This window comes from Hypanus sabinus, chromosome 22 (genome assembly GCF_030144855.1).
Source record: "Hypanus sabinus isolate sHypSab1 chromosome 22, sHypSab1.hap1, whole genome shotgun sequence".
NCBI lineage: Eukaryota > Metazoa > Chordata > Chondrichthyes > Myliobatiformes > Dasyatidae > Hypanus > Hypanus sabinus.
This window is the reverse complement of record NC_082727.1, coordinates 11,376,853-11,397,093: the sequence shown is the minus strand read 5'-3', so window position 1 is coordinate 11,397,093 and position 20,241 is coordinate 11,376,853. Positions and strand designations below refer to the sequence as shown.

Genomic DNA, 20,241 nt, shown 5'->3' with positions numbered 1-20,241 from the left:
AGAGAGAGGGGGTCGAGAGAGGGGGTGAGGGAGAGAGGGGGCAAGAGAGAGAGGGGGCGAGAGAGAGAGGGGGCAAGAGAGAGAGGGGGCAAGAGAGAGAGGCGGCGAGAGAGAGGGGGTTAAGAGAGAGAGGGGAAAGAGAGAGTGGGGGAAGAGAGAGAGCGAGAAGGTGGAAGGGAGGGGAGGGGGAACAGGACTGACTGGATTATTGTTGCCCAGAAGCTTGCATAGGTTCAATGGGCTGAATGCCCTCCTACCTCCTAAAAGCTCAGATTCCAAAATATTTCAGTAGCTTTGCTAAAAGTCACTTTTTTCAGGACTGTATTTTCTTGAGTGATTCAGACATGCCCTTGGAAACTGTGGTGTCTGATTTGCATCCTTATCAAGCTTCTGGTATTTTAACAGCCTTTAAATGTGTTTGTCTTGACTGGAATTTACTCTTCTCTAGATTTTTAAGTTTATTTACTGGTACGGCGTGGGAAACCAGTTGGAGACTTGATCCCGGAGGAAAGGATGGGGTGATGAGGTCATGATGACAGTGCATATAAACAGCTGTGTGAATTTGCAAGATTTTGCTTTCAAGAGAGATTAATGGTGGGGGGGGGGGGGGGGCAGTGCAGCGGAAAGCAAATACTGTTCCAAAAGTTTTAGAAATATTATCAAGGCAACCAAAAGCATGCTGCCTTAGCATATTTAATTTGAAAAGAATTGTGTTTTATCTAGAAAGATAAATTAAATAAAGCCCACTGAACAGGAATTAGGGTGATACTACTGAGGGTCAATAAAACAGAGGCTTTGCTAATGAGTTGGTGGAGTTTTTTTTGGGGATGAAACATTAAAAAGATATAAAGATGAGAAATTAGTTTTATTTGTCACAGGTATCAAGCGTTCAGTGAAATGTGTTGTCTGAATCAACAATAAACGCAGTTCGAGGAAGCTCGTAGATGTCGCCATATTCCCAGTGCCACCTTAGCAGATGCACATCTTACTAACCCTAGCCGTACGCCTTAGGAATGTGGGAGGAAACCAGAGCACCCAGAGGAAACCCACTCAGTCAGAAGGAGAACACACGGACCTCCAGACAGGGTTGGAACTGAACCCGGGTCATGGTTCTGCAATAGCGTTACACTATTTGTTACAGCACTGTGCTGCCCACCAAGTGGGAAACCAATGGACTTTGGACAAGAAACAATCAAGAGAGGCACTACAAGCTCTGTGAAGAAGGGCTGGGGCTTTCTAGATGGACCGAATGGCCAGTGATTTACTACTGATTTCTTACTTTCAGTGCATAATTATTCCTCCTAAGGCTCCTTCTGATTAAGTCTATTTAAGAATGTAACACTAATAAAATGCATAAATACATTTGTGATTGCATCACCTTCAATCCTTTGCCACTTCCATCTATCGCCTCTCAGAGTCCAACATACCTGTCTATCACCCCCTCACCTGGATCCACCTGCTTGCCAGCTCTCCCTCCATCTTTTTTATGCTGACTGCCTCCCATTTTTCTTTTCAGTCCAGATGAAGGGTCTCGACCTGAAATATCGATTGCCCATCGCCCTCCACAGATGCTGCCTGACCCACTGAGTTCTTCCAGCTCTTTTTGCATTTCCACGATTATACTTCACTTCTTAGTGCTGAGGGAGCAAACAAGCAACCTGCTGGAAGAACTCGGTGGCTCGAGCAGCATCTGCGGTAGGAAATGAATTCCCACTCGCGCAGTCTCGTTTGTCTACCAAAGCTGGGATCTGGCAGTGACAAAGCACATGCCTCCTCAGCTGGAGTGGTAAGTTGTGTACCTGCATCTGTCGACCAGATCCTTTGCTTTATCGAGCCTTGCATTGGATAATACCACTGTGCGTGGGTCTGTGATGTTGAAGAAGTGTTTTAACCGTCCCACGAACGTGCTCTGGTCCCATCGCGGAGCATCGATGTTAAATTTAGGTAGATCCACTCTGTTTCCTGCCATCTTTCAAAATCTGGAAGAGAAAATGTTTTCCAAGATCAATAGAGATGATAACATCAAATAAATTAATGCTAGAAAGAAGGGTGGCCTTCCCAAAAGTACATTTAGCTTTGCGCTGGACAGAAGGACCCGTACTGCTCCTAGTACACTGGAAGTACTACAATAATTACTAATGTTCTCTCCCTCGCTACATTCCAGGTACTACTGGAGGCTCATAGAGTCATTGTGCAAGGGAACATAGCCTTCAGCACAGCTGCTCTATGCCAGTCAAGATTCCCATCTAAATTAGTCCCATTTGCCTGCATTTGGATCAAATCCCTCTAAACAAGGGGTACCCAACCTCCTTAATGCCACGGACCCCTACCGTTAACCAAGGGGTCCAGGGACCCCAGGTTGGGAACCCCTGCTCTAAACCTTTTCTACCTGTATACCTGTCCAAGTGTCTTTAGATGTTGTTAATGTACCTGCTTCAACCACTTGCTCTGCTGGCTCAGTTGATCCACTATTTCCTCTCTCTCCCCCCCCCCCCCCCCCCACAATGATGACCTCTCCAGCATCATTTCTCAAGGGTCTACTAGAAGGGCTGAGATGGCCTGTTTCCGTGCTGTAATTGTTATATGGTTACTCTCGCCTCTCATTTACACTCTATATATCTGAAGAAACTTTTATATTATTTTAACATTTAATAATATTCGTTAGCTTATTTCTATATTCCATCTTTTCGTCCTTTATGACTTTTTAGTTGCCTGTTGGTTTTTAAAACCCTCCCAATCCTTGCTGATATTTGCTCTATTACATGCCCCCCTCTTCTGCTTTTATGTTGGCTTTGACTTTTCTTGTCAGCCATGGTTGTGTCATCCTGCCTTTAGAATACTTCTTCCTCTTTTGAGATGTATCTATCCTGCACCTTCCTAATGCTCCTATCTTATGATCATCTACCCCTAAGGGTTCCGCTACTTTAAGCTCTCTGATCAATTCTGGTTCATTGCACAGCACCTAATCTATGACAGCTGATCCCCTAGAGGGCTCAACCACGAGCTGCTCTAAAAACCCATCTCGCAGGCATTCTAGAAACTCCTCCTCGAGATCCAGCACCAGCCTGATTTTCCCAATCCACCTGCATATTGAAATCCTCAATGACTAGTGTAACATTGCCCTTTAGACATGTATTTTCTGTCTCCCATTGTAATTCGTAGACCACATCCTTACTACTGCTTGGGGTTTACGGGGTGTCAGGGAGAGGTAGTACCTCTGACGGGGAACACGTCGTGCTCCTCTGAGTAGTTCGTCTGCATTGGTCCTCACCTGACACTCAGCTCTCATCAGTGGTTCCTCGTAGCTGTTTGCATGCAACAGCAGCCACACCCCTGGCAACGGCTGCGATTGGCCGGCAAAACCTGGTGAGGGTAGCCGATGGGCCTCAAACCCTCGGTGAGTTAGGGCTTGTCTACCTTCGCATGCGAAGACTGAATTCGGCGGACTACGTGGAGGAGACCACCACTTGGCGGTCCAACGAGTAGAAAGGCGGACCCAGCAAAGCGTTGTGGAGCGCAATCAGGGCACAGTGAGACACGTAGGACACTGCTGACCATCCACTGCATCCCGACTTATCTCCAGCCGTCTCGACTCTGTCTTGCAACTGGATACAGATAGGTCGGGACGAGAGAGTGAGGCTGACGATTTGCGCAACTCTCCCTCACTTTAATCCAAGTCAAGCGCAAGTCACGACTCCAAACCCATTCCGCTAAGAAGTCGTGGTCGTCTTCGACTCCAAAGGACAAACAACAACAACTGTTTGGGGGTCTGCATATAACCCCACAAGGGTCTTTGTACCCTTGAAGTTCCTTAGCTCTACCCACGAGTCCGATGCTTTTTCTAATGATTTGATTTCGTGTCTTACTGACAGAGCCACCCCTCTCTGCCTTCCTGTCAGTCCTTTCGAAACAATCTGTATCCTCGGACGTTAAGCTCCCAGCTATAATCTTCTTTCAGCCACAATTCAGTGATGTCCACAGTGTCATATATGCCAATCTGTAACTGTGTTAGAAGATCATCTACCTTATTCCACATACTGCGCACATTCAGATATAACCCCAACGTTCCAGACGCATGCATTAAATGTAATCACCAAAAGGAGTCTCTGTTCCATTGTATGTGGGAGTGTCCCCAGATAATCTTCTTCTGGAAGAAGGTGGTGCTGGAGTTGATTAGTCAGGTTATTGGAAAAAAGGTGCCCCTTGATCCTAAATTATGTATTCTCTTTCCAATATTTTTATTAATTTACATATAAGAATACAGAGTACAAGAAATATATATATATATACCAATATATTATACTAAATTGCATATAATGACTCCTTACCCTATATTCATACAGATTAATTAATTGGTAACATTGAAATATAGTAATTTTATTATATAAAAAAACTAACCCACTACCAAAACCAAAGCTAATTAGTAAAGAAAAAAGGAAAAAAAATCATTAGTCATCATCTGTGCTTTAATAGCAAATCAAGGGTTTTGAAAATAATTCAAAAAAGGTCCCCACAGTGTTTGAAAGTCTTGGCTAGATTCAGAGATTGAACATCAAATCTTCTCTAAATTTAAACACGACTTCACATCACGTAACCATCGGGCGTGAGTAGGAGGGGCCACATCTTTCCAATTTAAGCAAGAGCATCCTTCTGGCCATAAGAGAAATAAAAGCCAAAATGTGCAAGTCAGATGACTCCAAAATAATATCCTTTCCTCCAACAATACCAAATAAAGCTGTCAAAGGATTAGGCTTAAAGTTTACTTTGAAAAGTATCAAGGAAGTTTGAAATACTTCTTCCAATATTTTCCAAGACTTGGACATTTCCAAAACATAAGAATGAGTGAAGTTTCTCCATTATCAAGTCAAGTCACTTTTATTGTCATTTCGACCATAACTGCTGGTACAGTACATAGCAAAAATGAGATGTTTTTCAGGACCATGGTGTTACATGACACAGTACAAAAACTAGACTGAACTACGTAGAAAACAACACAAAGGAAAAAAAAACACAACTACACTAGACTACAGACCTAACCAGGACTGCATAAAGTGCACAAAACCTTGCAGGCATTACAATAAATAATAAACAGGACATTTATCACAATAGGGAGATATATCAAAAGAAAAACGAGACAACTTATCCTTGGTCATATGGGCCTATGGACCACTTTAAATTGTAGGAGAGGGTGGCGGGCACATAATTATTTATTCTGAACAGTTATCCAAAGGATTTTGTAACCTTCAAAAATGTAAGGTCTCTGCTTTATATTTGTTTTTTGGAAGCCAAATGGTGTATACCCTATTCATGGAAGTCATGTGGACTCTCACAATGGCTGAAAGGAATGACTTCTTATCTTGCTGTAGAAAAGATAAGCTAAATTACAAAAGACAAACTTGACAAATTTCGGGAAATTTGGGACATTTTGTTTCTGGAGAACAATATTCAGGATGATAACTGCTTTTTTTAAAAAATGGTGAGGTGTTTGATTTTTTTGTGTGTTTTTCTTTTGATTTCTTATATATTTCATTTTTCCCTTTTCTTTAACTTTGTTGCACTTTCAAACCTATGGATTATTTAATGTGTTTTCTTTTCATTCTGAAAAAGCGATAAAGAGATGTTTACAATAAAATGTGGAAAGGCTTTCATAGAGTGGATGTGGAGAGGATGTGGGGGAGTCTAAGACCAGAGGACACAGCCTCAGAATAGAAGGGTCCTTTTAGAATGGAGATGAGCTAGAATTTCTTTAGCCAGAGAGTGGTGAATCTGTGGAAGTTGTTGGCACAGGTAGCTGTGTCTGTATGGATATTTAAGGCAGAGGGTTGATAGATTTTTGATTGGTCAGGGCATGAAGGGAGGCAAGAGACTGGGGCTGAGAGGGGAAATGAAGAAATGGTGTAGCAGACTCGATGGGCCAAATGACCTTATTCTGGTTTCCACAACCATATCAGCCAGGAATGACACCGGGTCTGCATGGACTGTTAGAATTACCTGAAAGCCTTCCTATTGTATGCCTAACTTGGAAATATAGCTACATGGTCCAGTGCTCAAGAAAAGAAAATGCATTAAGTTTGTCATCTAAAACTGACAAACTGCTACAGATTCAGTGAAGAAAATCCTGACTGGTTGCATCGTGGCCTATCAAAGAAACACCAATGCCCAGGAATGGAAAAGGCTGCAGAAATTAGTGGAAACTGCTCAGTCCATCACAGGTAAAATCCCTCCCACCATTGAACACACCTACATGGAACGCTGGCAGAAGAAAGCAACAGACATCATCAAAGGCTTCCGTCATCCAGGACATGCTCTCTTCTTGCTACCACCATCGAGCAGGAGGTACAGGAGCCTTGAGGTCCTACACCAACGGGTTCAGGACAAGTTATTACCCTACAATCAACAGGCTTCTAAATCAGTGCGGATAACTTCACTCGCCTCAACTCTGGACAGATTCTGCAACCTACAGACCCACCTTCAAGGACTCCACCGCTCACGTTCTCAGTATTATTTTATTATTATTTGCTCAATTTGTCTTCTTTTGCACATTAGCTGTTACTCGATCATTATTTATGTATAGCTTTTTCATAAAGTCTGCAGTATTTTATTTTCCTGTAAATGCCTACAAGAAAGTGAATCTCAAGCTAGTAAATAGTAACTTTGATAATATATTTACTTTGACTTGAATTTCTAGATTTGGTAAGTTCTAAATTCTGCATCTACTTTCAATGTGCTGGTAGGAATGGGAGAAACTAGGGTTTGAACAGAGTTCCTTCTCTATGTGATGTGCTTGGTGGGTCGCCATGTGCCCCTCAGATCTCTCCTCAGCCTCCAGTGTTCCAGAGAAAACAATCCAAGGTAGTCCAACCCTTCCATATAGCTAATACTCCCTAATTCAGACAACATTCTGGTGAACCTGTCCTCCACTCTCTCCGTAGCCTTCCTATAGAGTAACGATCTGAAATACACACAGTACTCCAGGTGTAGCCTCTCGTGGAAGAGGTAAAGGGCAGAAGAGAGAGTCTGATAGGGGAGGAAAATGAACCATAAAAGAAGGGGACGAAGGAGAGGCACCAGAGGAAGGTGATAGGCAGGGGAAAGAGTGAAAGGGAAGAGGGTACCTTTTCACTTATAGGGTTCCCTCTTTCACAAGCTCAGTATGTACCAAATCTCAGTGCACTGTGTTCAACATTGTGGGAAATACAGTGCCAATTTCGTTGCAATGCACGCAAAATGCTGGAGGAGCTCAGCAGGTCAGGCAGCATCTATGGATGGTGATAAATAGCTGACATTTCTAGCCAAGATCCTTCAACATTCCAGTCCTGAAGAAGGGCCTTAGCCCAAAACATCCACTGTTTATTCCCATCCATAGATGCTGCCTGACCTGCTGAGCTCCTCCAGCACTGACCGTGTGAACTGCTCTAGATTTCCAGCATTTGCAGACACTCTTGAGTCGACAATTTTGAGGGTTGTTATTCTTAACTGGACTAGCAACACGAAGAATTTCAGAACTACGATACGACTCGATGCCAGCAACAACCAATTCCAGCCATTGCTGAATTTAGGAGACAAAGATACTTCAGTAATGCATCAGGAATGCAAATCTTTTCCTCCCAACCCTGAGTAAAATATGTTTCCCCCCCCCCCCCCACACACACCATCAACCCTGTGGCCTCATTGCTGGAGGAGCTGCTTATTTTAGCCATGAGTTCACACAAGGTTAACTGTCTCTCACTTAAATATTCCCATCGCATTATAGCTGGCAGCAAGAAGATTTACATTCTAAGATCTTGCACTGAATTTAAATCCCAATCTAAAACAAACGTTCTGGTACCCTATCATATTAAAGATTCTCACACCAAACCGGAACTATTAAAACAGTAGGTTAGGATTCTTAAAAATCATTACATAAAATTTTATGGAAAGATACACAGACGAGACATTTTGAGTGACAAACTACAATATTCTGTTTTGATTTTCTTGAAAACATTCATCCTGTGAAATGGCATTGTCAGCCTGATGAAGGAACCAGATGGTGCTCTCAAAACTTCAGCATGTGTACTTTTCATGACTGGAGCAGGGGCTCCCAACCACTTTTTTTTACTATGCACTCTTACCATTAACCGAGGGTCGTGGACACCAGGTTGGGGACCCCTGGGCTGGAGAATGATACATGGCTGATTTTGCAGCCATTGTGTACGAGCAGTGTTGCCTTTATTGGTTGAACATCAGTTGACACTTACTGATCCTTTATCTTCATGGACAGAAACAGAACAACATTCATTTATTTACCACATATTGAAACATACAGTGAAATGCGTTGTTTGCATTAACAACCAACACAGACTAAGGATGTGCTGGGGCAGCCCACAAGTGTTTGACAGGACACTGCATGCAGCCACTGACGGTCTATAACTATCTAACATCAAATACCTATCTATCTCTTGCGGAGAGTTTGGTTTCAGATTTGTAACACTCACACACAAATACTGGAGGAACTCAGCAGGGCAATCAGCATCTGTGGATGGAGATTAACAGCTGATGTTTCAGGCCGAGACCTAATGAAGGGGCTCAGCCTGAAATATTGACTGCTTATTCTCCTCCATAGATACTGCCTGACCTGCTGAGTTCCTCCAGCATTTCGTGTGAGTGTCGCTCTGGACTTATAGCATCTGCAGAATCTCATGTCTCATATTAGTAAGAAGGGCTTTTATTTCTTAAGCAAGACTTTTTTTTAAAGATTTTTGTAATAAGGCCAGAATTTATTACCTATTCCCTATTGTCCTTGGGGGGAAAATGACAGATGTGCAGTGCCCATATTGAAGGTAACTACATCCCTGCAAAAGCTCAGAAACACCACACAAGAATAAATCATTCAATGACAACCAGTGAGACCTGTATTAAATCAAACCACGTGCACTGGTTGGCAGAAATAAGGTCCTCAATTCCACATTAAAACTGAGCCAGCAGCACCTATTGCTTTCAGCTTTCTGCCTCAAGACTTTGTGTGATAATTTCCATAATTTCTCCTCCATTATTCTATTCATTTATTTAGAGATACTGTGCAGAACAGGCCAATCTGGCCCACTGAGCTGCCCCCCCCACCCCGATTTAATCCTAGCCTAATCACTGGACAATTTCCAATGACCAATGACTGGTACGTCTTTGAACTGTGGGAGGAAAACGGAGCACCCAGGGAAAACCCATATACACACGGTAGGGAATGTACTCACAGAGGGGACCGACACTGAAATCTGAAGCCCCCCCCCACCCCACTGAACTGAACAGAATTGCGCTGAACGCTAAGATACCGTGGTGCCCCATTACATTCCCTATTGCAGCTCAGGGCATCGGAATTACGTTCTGATTATGATTCTTGACTTCACAATCCACACTGCCACGGCCTTGCACTTTTGTCTGCTGGCACTGTACTGTTATCTTCATTCTTAATAAAGACAAACTTTACGTAGGTAAACATTAGAACATTTTTATTTATAGAATGGCTTCAGCTCCACACTCCAACCAACTCACCATTGTCTTGCCTACATTGCCACTGGGAACTGAAGTTCTTTATTGTCTATACACATAATAACACATTTTCACTCATCAACTTCCAATGTCTCTGAGGTGGCCTGACCATCCTTTTTGGTCTGCTGTACCTTTCCACAGACATATTGCTTTCAGTTGCTGTAGTAATATCAGTGTCTTTATGAGAACTCTTTTTCCAGTCCTGTGTATTTGTGTTTCTATAGCAGACGGTGATGTAACCAATTAGAATGTTCTCCAAAACACATCTTTAGAAATTTGCTCGACTCATTGGTGTCTCCTCAAATGCTAAAGAATTAGAGCCGATGTCATGCCTTCTTCATAACTGCATCAATATGTTGAGCTCAGGATAGATCTTCAAATGTATTCATCTCCAGTAATTTGAAGCTGTTCATCCTTTCCACTGCTGTCCCCTTGATGGTCTCCCAACTTCCCTTTCCTGAAGTCCACAATCATTTCCTTGGTCTTACTGACATTGAGTGCAAGGCTATTGTTTCAACAACCTTGCATTGTGTCTTATCCATACTATAGAACCATTATGTGGTCTTAGAACAGCAGAATAAAGTTCAAAGTAAATGTATGATCAAAGTATGTATATTTCTTTATTTTATTTAGGTATACCATGGGACAGGTTCTTCCAGCCCAACAAGTCACACCTTCCAGCAAACCACCTATTTAACCCTAGCCTAATCACGACAAGTTATAATGACCTATTAAGATTGACACATTTAATTATGTCACAGGTAACTGCATATTATATATGGAGCGAATCGAGGAGTATTTGAAATAGCTGGTGAGAAGCGATTGCCAGTTTTGCTGAGTGCTTTGAATTTGAAGGCATACAGTTTGAATAGAAGTTTGACCAAACCAGCCAAAATGAGCGTTGATAATATTGTAAAAGTGACACAGGAACATTTAGAATTGAAACCTTTGTTGATTACAGAACACTTCAGGTTTCATAAGCAGATTCCATTTCAGTGCACGTGTCTGAACTGAAGAGATTGTCTGAGCATCGTCAATTCAGTGATGGGGTAATGATGCAGTGAGAGATCGTGAGAGAAGTTTGTGGACTCTTACAATTAAGTGCAAAATAGTATTAAATGAAAATGCCAAGTTTTGCAAAGCCTGTCCAGTTCCTTATACTATCTGTGATAAAATAGCCAGGACTAAATGGTGTGGAGGCTGAAGGAATTCTTTCCAAGGTAGAGTGGAGCCGATAGACAACGCCAGTGATCCCAATAGCCAAGAAGAATGGGACTGTTGGTATCTGTGGTGACTTTAAGGTCACCATCAACCCAGTGCCGAAAGTAGATCAATATCCCTTGTCCAGAATAGAGGATATTTTTGCAAACCTTTCTGTGGGAAAACACTTCAGCAAAGTGGACAGCTGAGGCCTACCTATAGATGGCGAGGGAAGAAGAGTCCAAAGTGTTTCTCACCATAAACCCACACAAAGGGTTTTGTCATTATTTTTGGAGTAGTATCGGCACTTGTACTCTGGCAGAAAGCTATGGACCTGGTGCTGCAAGGTTGCCCAGGCACTCAGTGTTACCTGGATTGTTACCGGTAAGGATGACAAGTAACATCCCCAAAATCTCAAGACAGTTTTAAAAAGATTAGTAGATTATGGACTCAGAGACTGATGCATCAAGTGTGAATTCTTTAAACCAAACACCACTTACTGTGGTCATACCATCAACACACAAGGATTACACAAGTGTGCTGAGAAAATTCAAGCAGTGATGGATGCCCCAAAACCAAAGGACATGTCACGGTTGTGGCCATTTTTAGGATTTGTCAATTACTGTAAGAATTTCCTGCCAAACCTGGCTACTGTGCTCTGCCCCTTGAACTCATCACTACGGACAAAGCAGTGCGAGGTGGCTTTCAAAAAGACAAAGGAGATGGCAACTCACACATTGTCCAGTGAAGCTTGCCAATGACATTTCGCCTTCTGGTCTAGGTGCAGCCACTTCACATGTTATGAGTGATGGAAGTGAATGCCCCGAAGACTTTGTATCACATTTCCTTATCGCCGCACAGAAAAATTACACACAGATTGACAGAGAGCTCTTGCATCTGCTTTGGGGTGGAAAATGTTTCAATCAATACCTATATGGGAGAGAGTTTACCCTCATTACTGATCATCAACCACTGGTGTCCATTTTCAATCCACAGAAGGGTGTTCCCTATTATGGCAGAGATGATCCGAAGGGTAACTTCTAAAGACCCCACACTCTCTCAGGTCTATACGGTCATCCAGAATGGCTGGAAGGTGCAGAAGAAATTCAATTTCCCCCACTGTTACCAACGTTGAGGTGAACTTGCCCTTGTCAGAGATTGTCTAATGTGAAGATTGAGAGTTGTTGTACCATCCAAACTGAGAACTAAATTGATGGATGAGCTACATGCCAGTCATCTAGGCGCGGTCAAAATGAAAGTGTTATTTCGAAGCTCTGCCTGGTGACCTGGGATAGATCAGCAGATCGAGCAGTTTGCCACACACTGTGTGGAATGCCAGCACATCCAGAAGATGCCAAGAGCAGTGTCTCCTCATCCCTGTGAATGGCTTGCATTGCCCTGGCAGAGGATTCATGGGGATTTTGACAAACCATTCATGAGTACAGATTTCCTGGTAGTTGTGGATGCCTCCACTAAGGCCTTGAGCACTGCTGATGTGTTGAGAAACTTCTTTGCAAGGCCTGGTGTTCCAGAACACTCAGTGACAATGGAGCACAGTCTGTGGTGGAACAGTTTCAGTCATTCCTGAAAATGAATGGAAGAAGGCATATACCATCTGCACCATACCACCCAGCTACAAATGGTTGGCAGAAAGGTTTGTCCAGAGTCTAAAGAACACACTGTGAGCAATGCCAGCAGAACACACTACACTAACGCCAAATCTCAGAAGCTCACCAATTTCCTCCGTGCATATCATAACGTAGCACACACCACAACCAACAGCTCACCAGCTATGTTGTTGTTGGATTGTCCCCCACATTTATGCTTGGATCTCCTCAAACCCAATCTCAGAAGGCGTATGAAGGACAAACAGCCGAGAAAATTGAAGGCACCTCTACAAGGGGGTTCAGTGTTTCACTCCTGGACAAGTAGTCCTGGTGAGGGTCTACTGAGGTGACCAAAAGTGGATACTTGAAAAGATCAAGGGCAAAATTGGACCTCTCTCCTGCACAGTGGAGATTGCATTGATGTCGTCTGGAGACAACACGTTGATCAGTTGTGGAGAGAGAGATAACGGTTAGAGAAGAAAGCTGTCCAGAGCTGTCAGAACCATTTCCTGCAGTCCCAGGTTCAACTCCTACAACCAGCATGGAGCAAGCTGCAGAACCTGAGACGGCTTCACAGCCACAAGGCACACCTGCCAAGCGGACTGACCCCTTGTCATATATCCAAGCTGAGATGCATTTTATATTGAGTTGAAGCTTACAGCAGAGTATTGCGTATTGAATAGTTCAGTAATATTGTGAATATATTGTTTGATTATGCAGCTTTGTTGTTTAAATAATCCATCATAAATTCTATATAAAAATAGGTGAGCTGCATATATCATGATGTTACCATGTGTACGTGTGCAACTCATCTCTTTCTTGCAGCTAGTTTAATGTTCTGGAGTTTACAAAACATACCAGAATCAATGAAAAACTACTTCACGATCCAAGTCCAATAAGCAGCTAATGTACAAAAACAAGCAGGCGGTGCAAATACAAAACAAAGATAATAATAGTAACAAAAGCAGTCCTTGAGCATTTCTGCCTTTCAAGATTCGGAGCACCATACACTGAGTGTGAACAAGTTGTCTGCAGATGTGTCTTGTATCAGATGAGACAGCATAGGTGGTAAAGTGTTGGTCTGAGGGGCCCATTTTCTTGTTGCATAACTCTATGCTTCTAAGCCAGGGGTTCTTAACCTCAGATCAATGGACCTTGAGTGTCCATGGATAAATTCCATGGGGGCTGTGAAAATATTTACCTACAGTATTTATGACTGAAACTTAGTATTGTAGCGGTGTGCTACACGCAGCACTAAAATTACGACACGGAGTCGGTAACTGCAGTCGAAGGAAAAACTTTATTCGAAATCTTCAGCCTCACTTTTAAGCCTCTGTCAACCGGCCCCCCATGGCGAAGAGGCTCCAAAGCTCTGTGCTCGCAAACCCCCGTAGGCTATCTAATTGTGAGTCGGTTCGGATACGCTAGGAAATGAGTCGCCACAGTATTACTTTAAATTGTAGGCAACAAATGTAGCATCGTTTTATGAATGCATTAGTAAAGAAGCACATATACTAATCACAATTTTTGATAATGGCATTTCAATAGAATTGGTTTCTTTTATAATTCTGTGAATTTTATTTTATATGTTATTCTCTAATGGGGTCCATAAGCTTCACCAAAATAAAAAGGTGAAGGAAGGTTAAGAACCCCTGCTCTAAGAGAAAAAAAACCACATCTTTCAGAAATGCAACTTGTGAGTTGACCAGTAGCTCCAAAGGAATATTATCTGGACACTCGAAGCTTAACAGATGGTTAGTATAGAGTTGCAAAGGGTAATTCAAGCGAGCAGTTGTGATTGCCTGTTAAATAGTTTATTAACATTACCTGTGATTGGAATGCATCATCGGCGATGGAGATACTGCCAACTACGTATTTGCCTTTGTAACTTTTCTACAAAAAGAAAATACTATGGGCCTCTTTTAAAAAATATTTTATATGGCAAGTATAATTTCTCAAGTCAATAGCCTTTTCAATGTGTCTCATTGGCTCCACTAATAATGACTCACTAATTCATAAAAACAGGCACAGTTTCCAGATCCTAAACACATCTAATATTTACATTGCAAGCAGGAAACTGTAAAACAAATGGTGAATATTTGACCGAATATGTTTGTATGCTAATGCCACCACTATTTGCTCTTTGAGACTATTTGGTGAAACTTATTGAATGCCCTCAACAAGCAGGTCAGACTGCTTATAAGATCAACTATCATTCCATTAATGATCTTCAATATTGCATCACTTAAATTATTTATGACTGTAATGAATAGTTGTTTCCCCCAAAATAAATTCATGCCAAAGTTGCTGGATGACGATATCCTGACAATCTCAGTAGAAAGCCACTGTCCATGCTTTAAATACAAACACGACACCATTACTCAACACATCAGTCATCTCCTCATTTTCACTTGCAATGACAGCCATTTTCCTTACTAGGTCATTAAACTGTCTTTAATTCCACCGTGTTCTACGTTACCCAACAGTTTCTCATGAGCATCATCTCAGATGGCTACCCTGCCAACTACTTTGTAACTCTCGAACACAAAAAAAACTTTGAGCCTCTTTTAAAATGGATTTGATGTGGCAAGCATATTGTCTCACTGTGACAATACTGGTTATTCAATAGTGCTTAAGAATTAGTGACCTGGCTATTACTGAACGAAAATACATAGGCATATCATTTACAAGAAAAAATCTCTAGATAGATTGGTGTCTATTTAAAACATAGACATGGAGAAACTTCTTTAGCCAGAGGGTGGTGAATCTGTGGAATTTGTTGCCATGTGCAGCTGTGGAGGCCGGGTCATTGGGTGTATTTAAGGCAGAGCTTGATAGGTTCTTGATTGGACACGACATCAAAGGTTACGGGAAATGGATCAGCCATGATTGAATGACGGAACAGACTTGATGGACCAAATGGCCTAATTTCTGCTTCTATGTCTCACAGTCTTATGCTGGGAATCCTGACAAAGGGTCTCAGCCTGAAATGTCGACTGTACTCTTTTCCATGGATGCTGCCTGGCCTGCTGAGTTCCTCCAGCATTTTGCGTGTGTTGCTATCCATATCATTTTTCTTACCTCTGTGTGTTTGCAATAGAAATGTGGATAATTCAGGTTTGTTTGCTTTTGACACCTGCCCCCTCAGGGAGTTACAAACACATCTGCAGATACCAAACGTATCCTAAGGGGGGGCATTAGGGGAAATAGAAGTTGTTGGGGGGGGGGGGGTTGGTAATCGGCACCCTAACTTGAGGCACAAGGCCTGACTGACCATGTCAATTTGGTGCGGTCATCAACATCCAACAGACATTCCCAGTTTGTGTTAATTTTTAATTTAGCTCCATTAATGATGGATAAATACGTACAGCACGATCTCTGAGTCTGAAGGTGGTGAAGCCTTGTATTCTAATCCTTCTAAGAAACAGAAGCCACGGAGAATGTGTCAATACAACGTTACATACCTGCAGTACCCTTTTATTCCATTTCCATCAGATTAGCAATGCCCCACGTGTCTTATTTGTAATATTGTACTGTCTAATGAAACCATAAAGATTGCAGGATCATTTCTGTAAGAGACACCCTGAAAAGGCTACTTATGGTATTACTCAGTTCCAGAAGATGAAAGAAGCACACTTGATTCATTTGCCAAGAAAGCTAAAAACGATCTTAATAGTGGTGTCATTGCTTCTTATAACATTTCCAAAATGATAGCAAAGTGTGGAAAATCTCATACTATCGGTGAAAATTAATAATGCCTGCTGTATCAGAAGTGCTCATTACTGTTCTCAAAATAGATACCAGTATTTTAAAATCATTTCCACTAAGTAATAACTCTGTAACTCGTCGTATTGACAAAGTGAATGAAGACATTGAATATCACAGAGCTACAAAAACAAAATTTGAGATACAACTGGGTGAGTCAACTGAGCAAGACAACAAGGCATTGCTGATGGCATATGCGTGGTTTAAAAAAATGGAAAAGTTTATGAGGTTCTCTTTTACAAAAAGTTAAAAACAAATATCAACAGAAAATCAATCTATGATGAGCTCAAAATGTATACTGAGGATAAAAGTACAGTTGGCCCTCCTTATCCACAGGGGAATGGTTCTGAGACCTCCTGCAGATACCAAAAATCGCGGATGCTCGTCCCTTATTTAACCTGACTCAGTGTGATTGTCTTTAGGACCCAGCAGAACCCCGGACTTTATTTAACATGCTCAGTACGGTAGACATTAGGACCTGGCGGTGCAGCTCTGAATCCGCAGTGTTTCTGTTCACAAAAATAATCACTACCACGATTAAAAATAAGGTGGAAGTAATAAAGCAATCAGAAAGAGGTGAAACGCCATCGGTCATTGGAAAAGCGTTAGGCTACAGTCAGTCAACAATCCGAACAATTTTAATGGAGCATGTGAAAGGCCCTGCCCCAATGAAAGCTACAATTATTACTAAGCAACACAATGGTTTAATTATTGAAATACATATAACACATATGTTTCTTAAGTGTTTTATATGCAGAGAAAGGTAAAATATGTGCTATATACTAAGAAAAACGCTTGACTAACTGACACTAAATAATACCGGATGTACCTGTTCCGACTTCAAATCCGACTTAAAGACGGACTCGGGAACGGAACTCATTCATAATGGGGACTGCCTGTACTTTTAAGTCATTTCTAGATTACTTATATCTAACACAATGTAAATGCTATGTAAATAGTTGTCATACTGTATTGTTTAGGGAATAATGACGAGAAAAAATAGTTTGTACATGCTCAAATAACTAGTGCTGGAGAGAGAACTTCCAGGTTTTCCCAATCCGTGGTTGGTTGAATCCGCGCATACGGAATCTGCGGATAAGGAGGGCCAACTGTATTCTGATTAGGAACACGATTTCTTGTGCAACAGATGGAGCACCATGTTGCTAGGTCACCTGGCTGGTTTAGTGGGATTTATGAAGAAAGAAATTCCAAGTCTGTTTGCAATCCATTGTGTAATTCATTGTCAAAATCTTGCAACCAAAAATCTTAGCCAGAAACTTTTATCAAGCATGACTCTTGTAATATGTGTTATCAACAAAATCAAAGCACATCCATTAAATAGCAGAATATTTCACGAGTTATGCCAAGATAATGATGAAGAGATTGAACACTTGCCTCTTCACACTGAAGTGCTTTGGCTGCCAAAAGACTGCTGCTTAAAACTTTTCTTTGATTATTTTGACACTGTGGCTGAATTTTTGCTCAAAGTTGTCAAGAGTTTGGGAAACAAGATTGAACTTCTACATGGAGATGTGGCATACCAAGCCAATCTGTATGACAAGATGAACATTCTAATATGAAATTGCAGGGTGAGAATTTCAATTAAATTTAGGCCATAAGTGCAGTGTCCACTTTAATTGGAAAATTGATAATATCTAAGCAAAACATTGGGAGAAAAATATTCTCACAGCTTCCCTGCATGGAAAGTACGGCACTCTCTTTCACAGATGGTGATTTGCTAGAGTACTGCTTACACCTGCAGTCACTGAAGGATTTTCAAACTTGATTCAAGGATTTGAATGATCTGGAAATTCTGGGCTGGGTAATTAACCCTTTCCTTGCAAGGTGGAAAAACAGGAAGAGGGCTTGCAAGAAGAAATTATCGAAATTCAAAATGAAGCAGCAGCAAAAATACTTCCCAAAAATGTCAGCTTTTATGGTATGTGGCTACTCTGTCATATGAAATTGCCTGGTTGTTGGAAAAGAGCCAAACTGCTCTTCATTGCATTGCTATCATCCTACCTTGTTGAAAGAGACTTCAGTGCAGAGAACCACATACAAAACACAGAAACTGCTTGGACATTGTTATGCATGGGATCTTAATGTTTTTGTCGTCTTAACTTGAACCAGATATTTCAACTCTTGCTAAAAACTATCGAGCTCAAGGATCACATTGATATCAAACCTGCTGTACAGTGCAGAAGCACTGTGTAAGCTAGGTTTAAAGACAAAGCAGAATCATTTTTCTCACGTTAACATATGGTAGACATGCTTTTACACTATGGGGTGTTGGAAAGTATATTGTGCCCAAGGGGTTGTTGGCAAGAATGAAGTTGCTTTGGGCTTAGAAAAGGCTGGGAAACATTGATCCAGAGTAACACACACAAAATATATGGAGGAGCTCACCAGGTCAGGCAGCATCTACAGAGAGGAATAAAGAGTGGATGTTTCAGGCCAAGACACTTCGTCAGAACTCAGTGATGAAGCACAGCTCTGATGCCATCGTCATATTTGCTGAGGACACTAATGTTGTTGGGTAAATCACAGCTAGTATCAAGTCTGCTCACAGGAGTGTGATAGGTCACCTGGTTGAGTGGTGCCACAAAAAAACTCACGCAATGGCAGGAAAATTAAAGAGTTGTTTATTGACTTCAGGAAGGAGGCGAAGGTTGAACATGTGCCAGTCTACATTGGGGGATCAGTGGTGGAGAGGGTCAGCCGATTTATCGGATGCTCAGCACTCAGTTCCAATCACAGGGGAAGCGCACCAGAATCTTTACTTCCTTAGGAGGTGAAGGAAGTTCAGTTTGTCACCAAGCACTCTAACAAACCTGCAAATGTACTGTTGATTGTATCCTGCCTGTTGCATAATAGTCCGCTACAGCAATTCAAATGTCCACAAACAGGAAACAGCGGAGTCGTGGACTCTGTCCAATACATCCCAGCATCAATAGTATCTGCAAGGATCCACCATTTGGGCCTTGCCATTTTTCACAGATACCATCGGGCATACCACCCGGCTGAAAAACAACTACTTCCCTTCAACCATCTGGAACCAACCAGCAAACCCTGATTATTCCAGATCAGAATCAGAATTATTATGTCATGAATTTTGTTAACTTTACGGAAGCAGTGCAATGAAATATGTGATAAATAAATAGAGTAAAACTAAGTTACATTAACCATACATTAGCTATTAAATAGTTAAGTTAAAATAAGTAGTTCAAAATAACAGAAATAAAGAAGTAGTGAGGTTGTACTTCTGGGTTCAATGTTCATTCAGAAATCGGATGGCAGAGACTAACAAAACTAAGAACACTCTGCACTAAAATTGACTTTTTTTGTTTTAATTGTGTTTTGTTACAAAATTGTGTATTCTTTTTGCTATTCTTGTGAATGCTGCTACAAGTTTTGTGCACTTGTGCAAATGGCAATATTTCAGCTTTGAACTTGGAATCAATGGACTGTCCACTTTGACAATCACTCTGTTCTGGGCAGCCTGCAAGTTATTATTGATTAATACAATATAGGCTACAGCTTTATATACACTGAGCACCATTGATTAGTGACCTTTCACAGTCCCTTCAAAGGCAAATGAACTGAGACGTGGCAATAATCACCATGAGACAAACGGCTTCAGGAATTGTTTGAAAGCCTTGGGACTGAATGCACTTCTGCAATTGTGATTGCATCAGCAACAATGCCGTTCAAAATGTATTGAATCCACTAAAAACCGTAAAGAGGTACAGGTGCTCTGACACGAATACAAAATGACTGAGGCAGGAGTGACTGCCCACCCGAGGGGCTCGCAGCGTAAGGCGGACAATCATTGCAGAAAAATCACAGTCTGGCCCTAAATGTTTAAAGTAACCGGAGCATTGCAACATAATTTCCCGACGTACCTGACCATTGACAAATTCTTACCCCTACTTGTTACAGCTTGGGCTAGGCGGTAAAATAAAGTCTCAACTTGGTTGCGTTTCCCACTGTAGCAAAGTCTCCGACCAATCAGCGGGCGACGACCGACACCGCCTCCCGCCCAACACCCCATCCCCCTCCCCCTCCGAGACGCGACGTCACTTCGGTGCGGAGTACGTCATCGGAAGCTGCGCCGGCGGAAGCTCGATGCTTCCCCCACTCCGCCCCC

General features: G+C 41.9%; 1 protein-coding gene across 4 annotated transcripts in view; it reads right to left on the bottom strand.

Moving 5' to 3' along the window:
- The window catches only part of sfxn2 (sideroflexin 2), a 125,918-nt gene extending 105,786 nt beyond the window's left edge, over window positions 1–20,132 (bottom strand). The window contains exons 1-2 of one of the 4 annotated variants that reach the window (XR_009507388.1): window positions 3,272–4,203; window positions 1,800–1,979 (exon numbers count right to left, since the gene is read on the bottom strand). Coding sequence is in view for 3 of the 4 variants with exons in the window: in XM_059947050.1 (XP_059803033.1) it covers window positions 1,800–1,969 (170 nt within the window). In the remaining variant the exon portion in view is untranslated. Of the gene's footprint in view, window positions 1–1,799; window positions 1,980–3,271; window positions 4,204–19,996 lie in introns of those variants that run through there. The other 3 variants (XM_059947050.1, XM_059947049.1, XM_059947048.1) reach the window with 3 other exon arrangements.
- Window positions 20,133–20,241: the final 109 nt, after the last annotated feature.